This window comes from Erpetoichthys calabaricus, chromosome 4, assembly GCF_900747795.2.
Source record: "Erpetoichthys calabaricus chromosome 4, fErpCal1.3, whole genome shotgun sequence".
NCBI classification, from domain to species: domain Eukaryota; kingdom Metazoa; phylum Chordata; class Cladistia; order Polypteriformes; family Polypteridae; genus Erpetoichthys; species Erpetoichthys calabaricus.
Window position 1 is genome coordinate 47,198,791 of NC_041397.2, and position 14,036 is coordinate 47,212,826.

At 38.5% G+C, this 14,036-nt stretch overlaps 1 protein-coding gene across 1 annotated transcript in view; it reads left to right on the plus strand.

The window, feature by feature from the left end:
• Positions 1 to 4,630: 4,630 nt before the first annotated feature.
• c4h11orf65 (chromosome 4 C11orf65 homolog) overlaps positions 4,631 to 14,036 on the plus strand; it is a 42,801-nt gene continuing 33,395 nt past the window's right edge. Inside the window, exons 1-2 of the mRNA XM_028801247.2 lie at positions 4,631 to 4,735; positions 9,602 to 9,740. Of these exons, the coding sequence (XP_028657080.1) occupies positions 9,706 to 9,740 (35 nt within the window). The 5' untranslated portion in view covers positions 4,631 to 4,735; positions 9,602 to 9,705. The remainder of the gene's footprint in view (positions 4,736 to 9,601; positions 9,741 to 14,036) is intronic.

Consider the following 14,036-nt stretch of genomic DNA (forward strand, 5'->3'; position numbering starts at 1 on the left):
TGCTTGTTAAGGAAAACAGTCAATCATGCGACTGCAATTCAGTATATACAGCATGCAGACAAGGTCAAAAGATTTAGTTGGAGTGGACAAGTGGTGCGATCTAAATGACTTTGACAGAGGAATGACTGCTGATGCCACACACAATGCTTCTAGAATCTAAGATATAGACGCCATCTACTGTTTCCATTTGCTACATACTCTAGAGTTTACAAAGAATAGTGTGAAAAACAACAGCACCTTGTGAGTGGCAGTGATGCATTTGAAAACTCTGTTAATGAAAGTGGTCAGCAAAGAAAGGCCAGGCTTGTTAAAGTTAAACGTAAGGTCACAAGTACTCAAAAACATCACTTTACAAGAGGGGCAGGCAGAAGGGAAGCATACATCACACCTGACCTTGTACTGAGTGGGCTAAAGCAGCAGAGAACCAAGCCAGGATCCACTCGTTTCACCTAAGATGAGGCTACAATTGGCATATGAGAGCTACATGATTTCGATTTTGAATAGACATAAAAAATGGGTGATGTTGTTTGCTGCAGGTGAAAAATAAAGCCCGTGGCTTGTTGTATTTGTGATATAGCTCACCCTTAGCACCTAACCTGAATCCTCCCACAGGGTTGAAATTCCTACCCCTGCACTAACAGATGCAGCACTGAGAAGATGCACAAATTGGCTGAGTGAAAGAAGGGAAGAGTGATATTCGCCCCAGGAACTAGCAACACTTCCATCTGCAATTCTTCATGCGCACTGAACGCTGTAACAATATTGTGTTATACTATGGAGCAGATTCAGACTCAAAGTTCTGCATGAGTCAGCACCACTGCAAGGAATTAAAACTGAGCTTGTGAAAAGTTTATACTAGTTGTTTATAGTAAGTATGCATGCATTACATTTTAACTGTGAAAATGTCATCAATCAGCTTGTCCTTGCCTTGTCTTTAGGCCAGCAGCCATACCACCTGCACTTCAAAACAGGTTATCGACTTTAAGATAAGCATGTTTGGGTTCAGCCAGTATACTTGGATGGGAGACCAACCACAGAATGCTTGAGTTGATGCAGGAGAAGCTGTTGGTGAAGTCACTAGGGAGCGCTTACGTTCTGGTTTGTGTGTGGATTCCAATGACCCAGTGCAGTGACAGTGACACTGTACTGTAAAATGTGTCGCTGTCCATCGGGTGAGATGTAAATCAGAGGTCCCAACACTCTGTGGTCATAAAAGATTCCTGAGCATCTTTCATAAGGGGGGTGGGGGCTTCCTGATGTCCTGACTAAATTGCCCACCACAGCCTGGTTATTCTATAGCCCCCAAGTCCCTTATTGATTAACTATCTCTTTCACCTCATGACCTCCTAATAGCTAATATGTGGTAAGTATACTTAATTAATGGCTGCCAGGTTGATGCTACATATTGGTGGTGGTTGAAGTGGTTCCCTACTGTCCACATTAAGCACTTTGAGTAGTTTAGAAAAATTTATATAAATGTAATTAATTGTTACTGTTCAAGGAAATTTGAATTCATTTTTTCTTTTAAAATACTCTTCCAAATTGCAACATCAGAGATCTATACACAACTTATAACTAAGTAATATATTAATTAGGGTCAACAAACCCTTGAAGATGGCTACAATGCCAAAACATTACGTCCCTACCCTTCATTTATTAGCACTGAAATACCCTTTACTTATTTTTCCACTTACAAATATTATTAAAATACTGCAAATAATTACATATATGTATCAATACTACATCTTGTAATCATATTAGCCTCATTGTAATCCTAGCACATTGCTTTAGTTTTTTTAAACTGCAGTATCTCCCTTCCAAAGTGGCCACAATATTCCAGTTTTACTTTGGTGAAGTAATACTCCAGTTAAAAATTGTAATCCATCTATCTAGTAGTGAAGGAACCCATGCCATCTTGTTTTGGGTCAGAGCCCATTTTGGCAGCATTAGTGAAAACCCAGACAGGACCCAGCCTTTCATCACAAAATTACAGAATGATGCTTTTTTCTTTATTTTATTGATCCATTAATTTATGTAGTGTCCTTACAAATTAAATTCATATTTCTTGCTTGTATGCCTTTACTTAGTTGACACAAATAAGCTGATTTGACTCTGTAGTGTATGACAATGTTATCGATGCAACCAACAGGATGTGAAAAATTGTGAGCCAAATGAAAAATCAGAGCTCACTGGGCTCCGTAAGCGTGTGTTGAGCTTTTGTGATATGACACAGCATGCAACTTAAAAACAATATGCCTGATCTCCAAAAAAACAGAACACCCATCCATCCATTTTCCAACCCGCTGAATCCGAACACAGGGTCACGGGGGTCTGCTGGAGCCAATCCCAGCCAACACAGGGCACAAGGCAGGAACCAATCCTGGGCAGAGTGCCAACCCACCGCAGAAAACAGAACACCACCAATCTACATTTTTTATGTTTACACCTTGAGTATCCTTAAAAAGGTTCACCTGCAATAGCAGGTACAACTTATCATGTTGTGTTTTAAATTAATTAAGTGATAACGGCCATGATAATGAAAGTATCTATCTATCTGTCTATCTATATATAAATTAAAATAAAATTGCCATGCTCTGAAAATGTATGCATATAAAAAGAAAAAAACGGGAACATATGCATATTAAAAGATTTAAAAACGGAATAACACACACACACACACATACATATACATATATATAAACTGCTCAAAAAATTAAAGGGAAACTTTGAAAACACATCAGATCTCAATGGGAAAAAAAAATCCTGCTGGATATCTCTACTGATATGGACTGGGTAATGTGTTAAGAACGAAAGGATGCCACATCATTTGACGGAAATGAAAATTCTCAACCTACAGAGGGCTGAATTCAAAGACACCCCGAAAATCAAAGTGAAGAAATGATGCAGCAGGCTAGTCCATTTTACGGACATTTCATTGCAGTAACTCAAAATCGTACTCAGTAGTTTGTATGGCTCCCACGTGCTTGTATGCATATCTGACAACGTCTGGGCATGCTCCTAATGAGACGACGGATGGCGTCCTTGGGGATCTCCTCCCAGATCTGGACCAGGGCATCACTGAGCTCCTGGACAGTCTGAGGTGCAACCTGGCGGCATCAGATGGACCGAAAAATAAATCCAATAGAACACCTCTGGGACATTAGGTCAGGCAGGTGTGGGGGCCAGTCAATGGTATCAATTCCTTTATCCTCCAGGAACTGCCTGCTTACTCTGACCCCATGAGACTGGGCATTGTCGTGCACCAGGAGGAACCCAGGACCAACTGCACCAGCATAGGGTCTGACAATGGGTCCAAGGATTTCATTCTGATACCTAATGGCAGTCAATGTGCCGCTGTCTAGCCTGTAGAGGTCTGTGCGTCCCTCCATGATTATGCCTCCCCAGACCATCACTGACCCACCACCAAACCGGTCATGCTGAACGATGTTACAGGCAGCATAGCGTTCTCCATGGTTTCTCTGCACCCTTTCATGTCTGTCACATATGCTCAGGGTTAACCTGCTCTCATCTGTCAGAAGCACAGGGCGCCAGTGGTAGACCTGCCAATTCTGGTATTCTATGGCAAATGCAAATCGAGCTCCACAGTGCCCACTAGAGGACATCAGGCCCTTAGACCACCCTCATGAAGTCTGTTTCTGATTGTTTGGTCAGAGACATTCACACCAGTAGCCTGCTGGAGGTCATTTTGTAGGGCTCTGGCAGTGCTCATCCTGTTCCTCCTTGCACAAAGGAGCACAGACTGGTACTGCTGATGGGTTAAGGACCTTCTACGGCCCTGTCCAGCTCTCCTAGAGTAACTGCCTGTCTCTTGTAATCTCCTCCATGCCCTTGAGACTGTGCTGGGAGACACAGCAAACTTTCAGGCAATGGCACGTATTGATGTGCCATCCTGGAGAAGTTGGACTACCTGTGCAACCTCTGTAGGGTCCAGGTATCGCCTCATGCTACCAGTAGTGACACTGCAAAACAAGTGAAAAAACAGAAAAGATGAGGAGGGAAAAATGTCTGTGGGCTCCACCTGTTAAACCATTTCTGTTTTGGGGGTTGTCTCATTGTTGCCCCTCTAGTGCACTTGTTAATTTCATTAACACCAAAGCAGCTGAAACGGATTAACAACCCCCTCTGCTACTTAACTGACCAGCCCAGAAGTTTCATTAACTTAAATGCTATACTCTGATTAAAAAGTGTTCTTATAATTTTTTGAGCAGTAGATAGATAGATAGATAGATAGATAGATAGATAGATAGATAGATAGATCTGAAACCTATACTGTACACATACCATTCCTTTTACATGCCAAAGCAATCTGATTTGTGTCGTTCACATGAAGGCGGGCTTATGCGGATGGACCCAGGGTGCCTGACTCACGTGCCTGATTCAAAATAAAGGCTGTCGTTCCATCACGGTTTGGTTCTCTCATTGCGTGAAATTTCGCGACATAAAAACACGATATCGTAATGCTTTACTGTTACCAAAGATACCATATGTTTTGTGCAGACGCGCATAAGTGTGGACAAAAAAATATAATCTCACACAACAGATTAAACGTAACTTCGGGCACTTTACAGTTAACAGCGTTTTTAAATTTTCAGGGTCATATAAACGTAGTTTTTTTATATAAATGAATAATTAACTTGTGCGCACGCACATTCTGTTCACATGGCATTTACCTTGGTTGCTATGCCAACACCGTGTCTGTTCCTGAAGTTGAGCTGTAAGTACTATAAGCGGTGTAGTCAAACGTTCGCTTTTTGCATCTTATTTCCAAACTCTAACTGTAACTTTTTGATTAACAGACATAACGCCTGTTTAAATGTTTAGCATGTTATAACATACATACCAAATTATACGCTCGAATTGCCCCAGAGAATCCGTAACGTGAATAAACAGGTGCTGAAGGATATGAGCGCATTTCACAGATTTGTTGTAAACAGGACATTATTTCTCCTTTATTGAAACGGAATGTTATACTATGAGTGAAATTCTGAGCGAATAAAAATAATAGAAAGAAAGTCATACAAGAAAGATCTCATCAGATCCTGCAGTTTTATTCCAACAGTTTGAACTATCTAATAGTGCGGCTTTAGATAGAGACAACAGAAAGACGCATTTTGGTACCCAGGCAACTGCCTTTCTGTAAGTTTACCTCCGACGATATGTTGTATTTTATTAGAAAAGAGAAATTGGATTGAAATCCGTATTTCGGTCTGATTATACGTATTGAGTTCATTTTTTACAATAATAGAGCGGCACCGGAGTGCAGTGCTTAGTGTTTCTGCATCGCAGTTCAATTGCTGCTACTGCTACTACTTTTCATAGGCATTTTTTGTTCACATTTCATTCCAGGATGTAACAATTCTTAAGACATCAATGGATAAAAACCTAAAATCATTTTGTTTTAACATTATACATCAATGCAACCGTGTTATGAGCCAGCTGCTGGGCACCTTTGTGTGCACATTCACAGTCACTTTCACAAGGGCATTTTAGAATTGCCAGCGTATATATAACGTATAGGTTTTGGCTGAAAACCGGGCATTGAGGCTAGGTCCTTGAAACTGTATCCACCCGTCTATCCAGAAATGATCATACCCACTTAGGCTAGAGGATTAAGAAGCCAGAGGAGCCCAGAATCATTGGGTACAGGATAAACTGGATTAGAAGTATGAACCCTATAAAAGTTAGCCTAAATTTTAAAAAAATAAATATTTTTTACACATGTTCACCCCATGTAGGCATGGGTTTCCTCTAGATGCATGGTATTCCTCACAAGTCCAAAGACATGCTGGTTAGGTGAATTGGTGTTGCTAAACTGGCCCTAGTGTGTGTGTGTGTGTGTGTGTGTGTATGCGTATGCGTGCTCAATCTGAGACGGACTGGCGCCCTATCTCGGTGTTGTTCCAGCCTTGTGCCCAATGACTGCTGGGATAGGCTCAAGCTGCCCCATGACCCTGCACCGCGTAAGTGAGTTAGGAAAATGAATGGATGGATATTTTTATACCGTTTGAGTATAACAGATAAGAAGAAGCTGAGACAAGAATACATGTGCCATTTAAAAGCATTGTAAACATTTATTTTGTTTAACTTCCTGGCTGTGACCCTTGATCTGTATTAATCTGTGTAACATTTGCTAAAGAGACATAACACAGACACACAGGGTTTATTTTGACTGCCAGAAAATGAAACAGATTATTAAGTACCGTGGTGTAATGTAAACAAACATCTGTAACCTGTTTGAGCTTTCAGCATCAAAAGATACAAATATTTTGAGATCCAACCAGGGTATACTACGTGCCTCTAATTAGGATCAGTCTGATTACACAAAATATAATATCACATGAACATGGATTAACTCAAGGGCTGTCTTTGGTAACACCTTCCTGAAAAATCATTCAATAATCCTGTGTGTGGAGAAATGGGGAATAGAGGAAGGGCTGCTCATCGAGTCTTTTAACAATAGTTTCCTTTAACATTTATCTGTCTAGCCAAAGTGCCTTATGCTGGGCTATTTCTTGTGATAAGTGAGGTAAGTAATGTTTGATTTGGATTCATATGGACATTGGAGGTGCCCAAACCTTAACAGAAGTCACAGTGTTTGTGTCTTCAGAGCTAAAATTGACACACATCTTGGAGCTCCACAACAGCTAAAAAGGTCCTGGCTATATGCTATGACTTGATGGTGGGTCAAGCAGTTAAATCTAACAAGTTAAATTTGAAAGTCTTATAACCGTTACAAAAATTTAGTGAAGTAATTTTCAGATTCATAGTTTCTGGAAATGTAGTTCACATTATTTTAAGAGCTATTCATTAAATAAAAAAAGTTTTTTTTTCTTGTTGCAGAAACATAGTTTAGAATTTATTGTACCTTTATTATGAACATTACCATTTAGAACACACTTAGACTTCTTTCTTTTGTTGTCAAATTATTAACACCAGTTAATTCATTTGTGCTTTGTATAGATCAGCTTGCGTGATACAGTGTTCAATGCTGTTGCCTCATGGACGACATGTCCTGGGTTCAAGTCACAAACCAGGTCATTGTCTGTTTTTAGTTTGCACGTCCTTCTCCTGTTTGTGTAGGTTTTCTTCTGGATACCCAAGTTTCCCTCCCATATGCCCAAGGACATATTGGTTAGTTTAATTGGTGATTATAAATTGGCACCCTACACTCCTATAAAATGAATAGTAGGTTGTGTGGATCCTCATAGAATAATTTACCTGACAAAGAAGCTATTTATTCTGGGAAGAGTTCTTTGCATATGAATGTGGTTCTTTGGGCTTTGAAAAGATTCCTAATGTGTGGACAAAACAGAAATGTTTAATAGATAAATAGATAGATAGATACTTTATTAATCCCAAGGGGAAATTCACATACTCCAGCAGCAGCATACTGATAAAAAACAATATTAAATTAAAGAGTGATAAAAAATGCAGGTAAATTGAAGAGTCGCATAGTTTGGTGGAGGAACGATCTCCTCAGTCTGTCGCTGAAGCTGCTCCTCTGTCTGGAGATGATACTGTTTAGTGGATGCAGTGGATTCTCCATGATTGACAGGAGCCTGCTCAGTGCCCGTTGCTCTGCCACAGATGTCAAAGTGTCCAGCTTCGTGCCTACAATAGAGCCTGCCTTCCTTACCAGTTTGTCCAGGCGTGAGGCGTCCCTCTTCTTTATGCTGCCTCCCCAGCACACCACCGCGTAGAAGAGGGCACTCGCCACAACCGTCTGATTGAACATCTACAACATCTTATTGCAGATGTTGAAGGACGCCAGCCTTCTAAGGAACTAATGTATGTTAGGAGGATACTAGTCTGTGTTATTGTGTGAAGCAAGAAGTCAGGGCCCAGTGGAATTTCCTAAATCTGTTACCATCTATTCATGACTATTTACTGAACCTGTTATGGATCTAAGTAAATAAAGGTTCTTTCTGGAATTTTAATATGGATGGTTCTTTTTGGGAAACAAAAATTGGTATTTAATGAAATTCCTCTGAAAAACAACTCTGCCGCCTTTATTTTTAAGAGTGTGTGTAAATAACTAGTGGAATAAGCTCTGGCCTTCCTTTAACCCTGAGTAGCATTCAGCTGGCTTCAGAATGTTATGTTTTGGTATGTTACTGAACAATACAAAGTGTTTTTTTTATTTCTCAGCTGTTTTTTAATCACAAATTATAAATAATTTAAATGAAATAAAGCCTTTAAATTACCTCTCTAGGGAAGGAAGGTATCTTATGATGTTTTGGCATGAAAACTCTGGTAGGGGCATACCAGAATTTTTCTTTAAGTGTACAGATTCCTGTAACATTAACTTGAACTTACCTAGCTAATAATATCTGTCCCTCTTTCGCTAATGACTAGTGAGACTTCGAGTTCATGAACCATTCATGTCATAAGAAAAATCAATCAAAAATGGATTGCTATTGTCTGGACTATCTTATTAGCATCAGATCGTTGTGATCCTGACAAAATAGTGCAATACAGATTTAAGCATTAGGTAAACTGAGAGCCTTGCAGTCATCTGCTGCCTAAGGAAATATATTGGGTAAGAACTGCCAAAACTGAAACACCAGTATGTCAAGTTTAGAAATCAACAGCTTTGAGGTAAAAAGGGCAAGCAACAATAACCACGAAACAACACATGAACTGCACATCACACGACTTTAATGCAAGGGGACTCTGGGACTGCCTGGTAGCAGCACTAACCACCGTGCAGCCAGGTATTTACTGGAAAGTGCAAGGGCTGTAAAAAATGACAAAGTTAGTTTCTACATGCATCATACTGCTGTCTTCTCTTCCATGAAGAGGAAGAAGCATATGCAAGTCAGCTTTTTCAAATTTAGTGCTTCCGGACAGTCTTCCTCAGTGTTATGAGTGAGACAGCTTTAAAATATTTATTATGTGGTTAAAACATTTTTCAGGGATTCTCCTCTGTTGTTTTGGGAATGTTTGAAATTTGTTGGATGTGTATTTTATTCTTTTGGGTCCTCTGGAATTTACTATATTTTGTTATTGTATTTTTACATTACCACAACACCATTTTGTTTTTTTATGGGTGCCGGTATTTTGATTGTCTCATTCTCAGCATGTAACGCTTGGTTGCAATGGGGTGTTGTCCCAGACGTCCCATTGTATGACATTGTCAATGCAGGACTTTAAGCAAGCACGATTGATTCAAGATTAATGAATTTGGAGCAATCTGTTTGTGACTATGAGTTGCTTAGCATTTTGGTTTTGATGTTGGATTCCTGGTTCTCCTGGTTTTAACTTTTGCTCTGACCCACTGCTTGAACCACTACCATCAAACACAATTGCACCTTGTGAGATGAGAAACACTGTCCTGTTCTATTCTGTAGAAAACAATTTTATGATAATAGAGAGAGATAAATGGTATGTATATTGCTTTTCTATATGCCTTCTAAGTCTTCATTAAGCGGGGTTGGGTTTAGGTAGCAGCAGAAAACTGGAGTACCAGGCCAAAGTATCCCATGAATGCAGGGAGAATGTGCCATCTCTACACATACTACTACTACTGCTGCTATTATAGTTGCCATATGTCCTATATCAAATCTTGTTTTTCTTTCAGACATGATATTCTCAATGAAATAAGTTTCTTCCACATTGGCCAAGGACCATTTTCACTGCACTGTTTTGCTTGATGCAGCCACTATATTTATTACGTATTATGAAATGGAAAATTTTGAAAGAGTATGTTCTGCACAAACGTAAGTATACAAATGTAATCCTGTTTCAGAAGGTTCTAATAAAAAAAAAAAACACATAAGCAAGGTAAAACCACAAAACAATGTGGCATGATTTTTTTTAACATATGCTTTTTATTTTATGGCTATTTATGGCTAGGTGTATGTTCAAAGGTTATAAATTCAGATTTCAGTTTGTTTTTTTTTTTTTCATTTTTAGATAAGTAGGTATGAAATCTCTTTATAACCAGTAATGGTGCACTGAACAATAACGTGCAGTGAATACACTTGACTTGAGCATTCATTGTTTTCATCCTCTTTCTCTGTACATTTACCATTCATTTGCTCAGAGGTTGATGCGCTTGCTGCTTCCTGAGCAGTTCTTCTTTTCTCCGCCCAAGCGGCCCGCTTCTTCTCTTCTTTTGTTGGCATCGTTTTGCGTTAAAACTGATTAAATCAGTGTTTGTGTTGCAATTACTTAGTATGTTTTCTTAATGTTTGTCTTAAGCTGTTACTTAAGTCTTCAATCTACATCAAGAATGATTTAAGATATGAAGAGGTAGGGGAAGTGACGGCGAAGGTGGTAGGGATGAGAACGGTGCCCATACGCAATGTACCACACTGCCGCCCTGCTGGCTGCTGCCTTGAGTTGATTACAATAAAATAAAAATACAAAGAGCAATAACCTTGGAGGTCAATCGTCACCCCGAAAACGGATAGTAGATGTCACGTAGTATATGTGTACGAAATTTCAGATCAATAGGTCAAATGGTTTGCAAGCTACAGGTGGTTTAAAATCCTGGACAGACAAAAGAACATCGATGGTAGCGTATTATATATAAAGACAGATAGACAGATACATACATATTTTATTGGGGAAAATTACAGAAAAAAGGTTGAATTCCACCATTCATCCATCCATCTATCTTCTAAATTGCTTTAAATTTATGAATTTAATAGAAAAAATCAATAGCTGTATATAAATTTAAGTCAGTGGTAGCTGGTGACTGCTTTACATTGGCACTAGAAAGCTGTGGAGGCGAGGTAATGTGACCCACTCCAAAATCTTCTATTAAAAAGTTTCAAGCACAGTAGATCCAGCTTCGATTTGCTCAACTTTCACCACTATCAGCCTCAGTGAAAATCCCTTGGGACATTAATGGTGAAGCAATGTAATGTTAAACCGCAAACTCTTTAAACTTTTTTCCTGCATGTAGTTTTTTCATAGCCTTCAATACATTATCTTTGCATAAAAAATTACTATCATATTTTATTTGATGTTTTTTTATTTTTGGATATGCTTTATTAATCCTCAAGGGGAAATTGTCTTTTCGCATGACCTATAGAGGTCAGACTACGGGCTCATCTTTTATACAGCACCTCTGAAGCAATTTTCAGGTTAAGGGCCTTCCTCAAGGGCCCAACAGAGTAGGATCCCTTCTAGCAGTAATGAGATTTGAACTGGCAGCCTTCCGGATAACAGTACAGATCCTTAGCCTCCAGAGCCACCACTCCACCCTGGTATACACTATCACAAAAACAAGTATCCTGCTCCTGTATGTCTCAAATCACCAGTAAGAGGGTATTCTCAACCCAAATCTCTGATACACAGGTTACAGCTGGTCCAAAATGCTGCCACTCGCTTTCTGGTTGGGGCAAGAAAGTATGACTCTGTTTCTCCTATTTCAGCTTCTTTACACTGGCTGCCTGTCAGTTTTCGAATTGATTTTAAAATCTTGCTGCTAGTTTTTAAATCTTTACATGGGCTTGCCCCTGCCTATTTATCTGAATTGTGTGTTTTACACCAGCTATCCAGAGTGCTTAGATCTTCTGATCAGTTGTCTCTTGTTGTCCCTCGCACCAAGTGTAAAACCAAGGGGGACAGGGCCTTTGCAGCTGCTGCGCCTCGCCTGTGGAACTCTTTACCTCATCATATAAAGGAGTCGTGTACAATTGAACTGTTCAAAACAAGATTAAAAACTCATTTCTATTCACTTGCATTCCGTGACCTTCAGTAATACTGATGGTTTCTTCTTTGTGATTATATAACATCAATTTATTATGTATCTTATTTTATGTTCATATATTTTATTTCTATTTATGTTTTTATGTTAATTGTTTTGTTCTTCTTTTATTCTATAATTGTAAAGCACTTTGGCCACAGCATTACTATGTTGTTTTAAATGTGCTATATAAATAAATTGACATTGACACTGGCAAATTAAGTTCTACCTTTCTCTTTGGATTAATATTGCAGAGTCATGCTGTGTGGTATTTTTTCACATTTCTTTCATACTTTTTATATTTCTGTTATTGTGGATTTTTTTTACCATTCTGAATTCTCAGGCAGTGCCAAATGTGCTGCAGCCGCAAATGATGAAGTTAGAATTTGCTTTGGCAACAAAGTCAAAGGAGAGTTTTGTAACAAAGATGGTACCTGGATGGTTTTCTCTGGGGTTCATAGATTTTCCTCCCACATCTCAAAGGCAAGCATCTTAATTCTTCTTCTTGGCCCATTATGAATGAATGCAAATTTTCCGGACTTTCACTCTTTGCTTCCTGTGTGGTATACAGTCCAGCATTCCTGTTAACTAAAAGTGGGTGCAGAAAATGGATGAATAGAATGTTTTGACAGGTTTACAGTAAGTACCTTCCCAAAGCAATCTTATTTGTACAAGTTACAGCGCAAGCCTCCATTATGTTTTTTTTTATTTTACATTTTCTGGAATATCAGCTGCAGCCCATATTTTCTAAGTTTCCTTGATTTGTTAAATAGACACACCTCAGTAGAAGGTTAGTCTTTATTCTTAGTTTAATGCAAATATAAATAAGCTTTGAAAGTTTTTTTTTTATTTCTTTCTGTTTCATTATTTCAAGCTTGAAAAAGAAATGAAAACAGTAACAACATGTTATTGAATAGGATTCAGCAGCCTGCTTTCTGCCCCATGTGAAAAGACGCATTTTGTCCATGCTTATTATAGTTCAAGGTAATTCTCCTACATTGTATGTGCTCGAGGCCACTGATGCAGTGCTTATTTCTATGATGACATCACCTTGGAGACGATTCCTCGTGGTGCATTGACACTCTTTGCTCACTGCCAAGTTTACTCTGTTCAAAGTCGGTGTGATTTTTTCATGCACTGATGTTGGCATCTAATTCTTGCCCCGGGCCCAGCTGATTTATACATAAGTGTGGAAAGAAATGCTGGGAAAAGAGTAACATACTTCACACTTCAGGCACATTTGTACTGTATATGTGGCAATCACTTACATACAGTCCTTTATAGTCTTGTAAAAACTGTTATCCACGTAATTATTTAGCCACCTCTTGTATGTTTACAATTTTACAAAGAAACATATATTTCAATATATAGCTCCTTTCTATACTGAAAACTACTTTAAAGCACTTTACAAGTACAGATACATAGTACACTTTTCATATCACATATTAAATTAGCCATGCTAATGCCATGAATAAAAAGATCTGTCAGGATTTTTTCCAACCATCCTGTAGAAGACCAGCCTAATCCAGATTAGCATTACAGGGGCCAGAACTCATTGGACAGAAATCAGCCCTAGACATGCCCTAGTGCATTACAGTATGCATTGCCTTGCAGATGCCACACTTACTCATACAAGGCCAGTTTAGAGCCACTAATTAAATTAACATCAATGTCATTGGTTATTAAGGTACTTACTTACCATGCATTATAGTGGACGGGGCCTTCAAAATACAAAACAATAAGAAAATAAGTCTGTGCATTAAAAAGATTCTGATCTCTACACCACCTACAGACTAAAGCCAGGAACAAGGAAGACCATTAGTTATTAAAACTAATTATTTTTACAGAATACCTTTCACATTGATTACCATATCAAATTACAAAGCATTCTAAGCAATATGAATTTGAAATGAAAGAAAAAATTCAGAAAAAGCCTGAGACACTGGGAATAGCCTAAAAATTACCAGAAATTACAAGAAACATTTATATGTGGAGAAAAAATGATTGATATAAAAAAAAATATGCAGCATTGTAAAGGTACTATTAGTGCAACAGGTATAAAAGAGTACATTTTAAATGCATTGAACAGATAAACAGAGAACAGGTGAACTTTCTGGTGTTCATTAAAAGTTGTATTTGATGAAGCCTCGTTGGCAACAAATTGTTTGGATTTAAAATCCCTGACCTATTATGTGAGAGGACATTTCTTAAAGTGTTTTTTTTTCTTAAAATGACACATTACTTAATTGTAGTAAACATCATAGGTGTATAGGAACTACAGTAGTCATTTTCTTAATGTTTGGTGATATTATTTTCC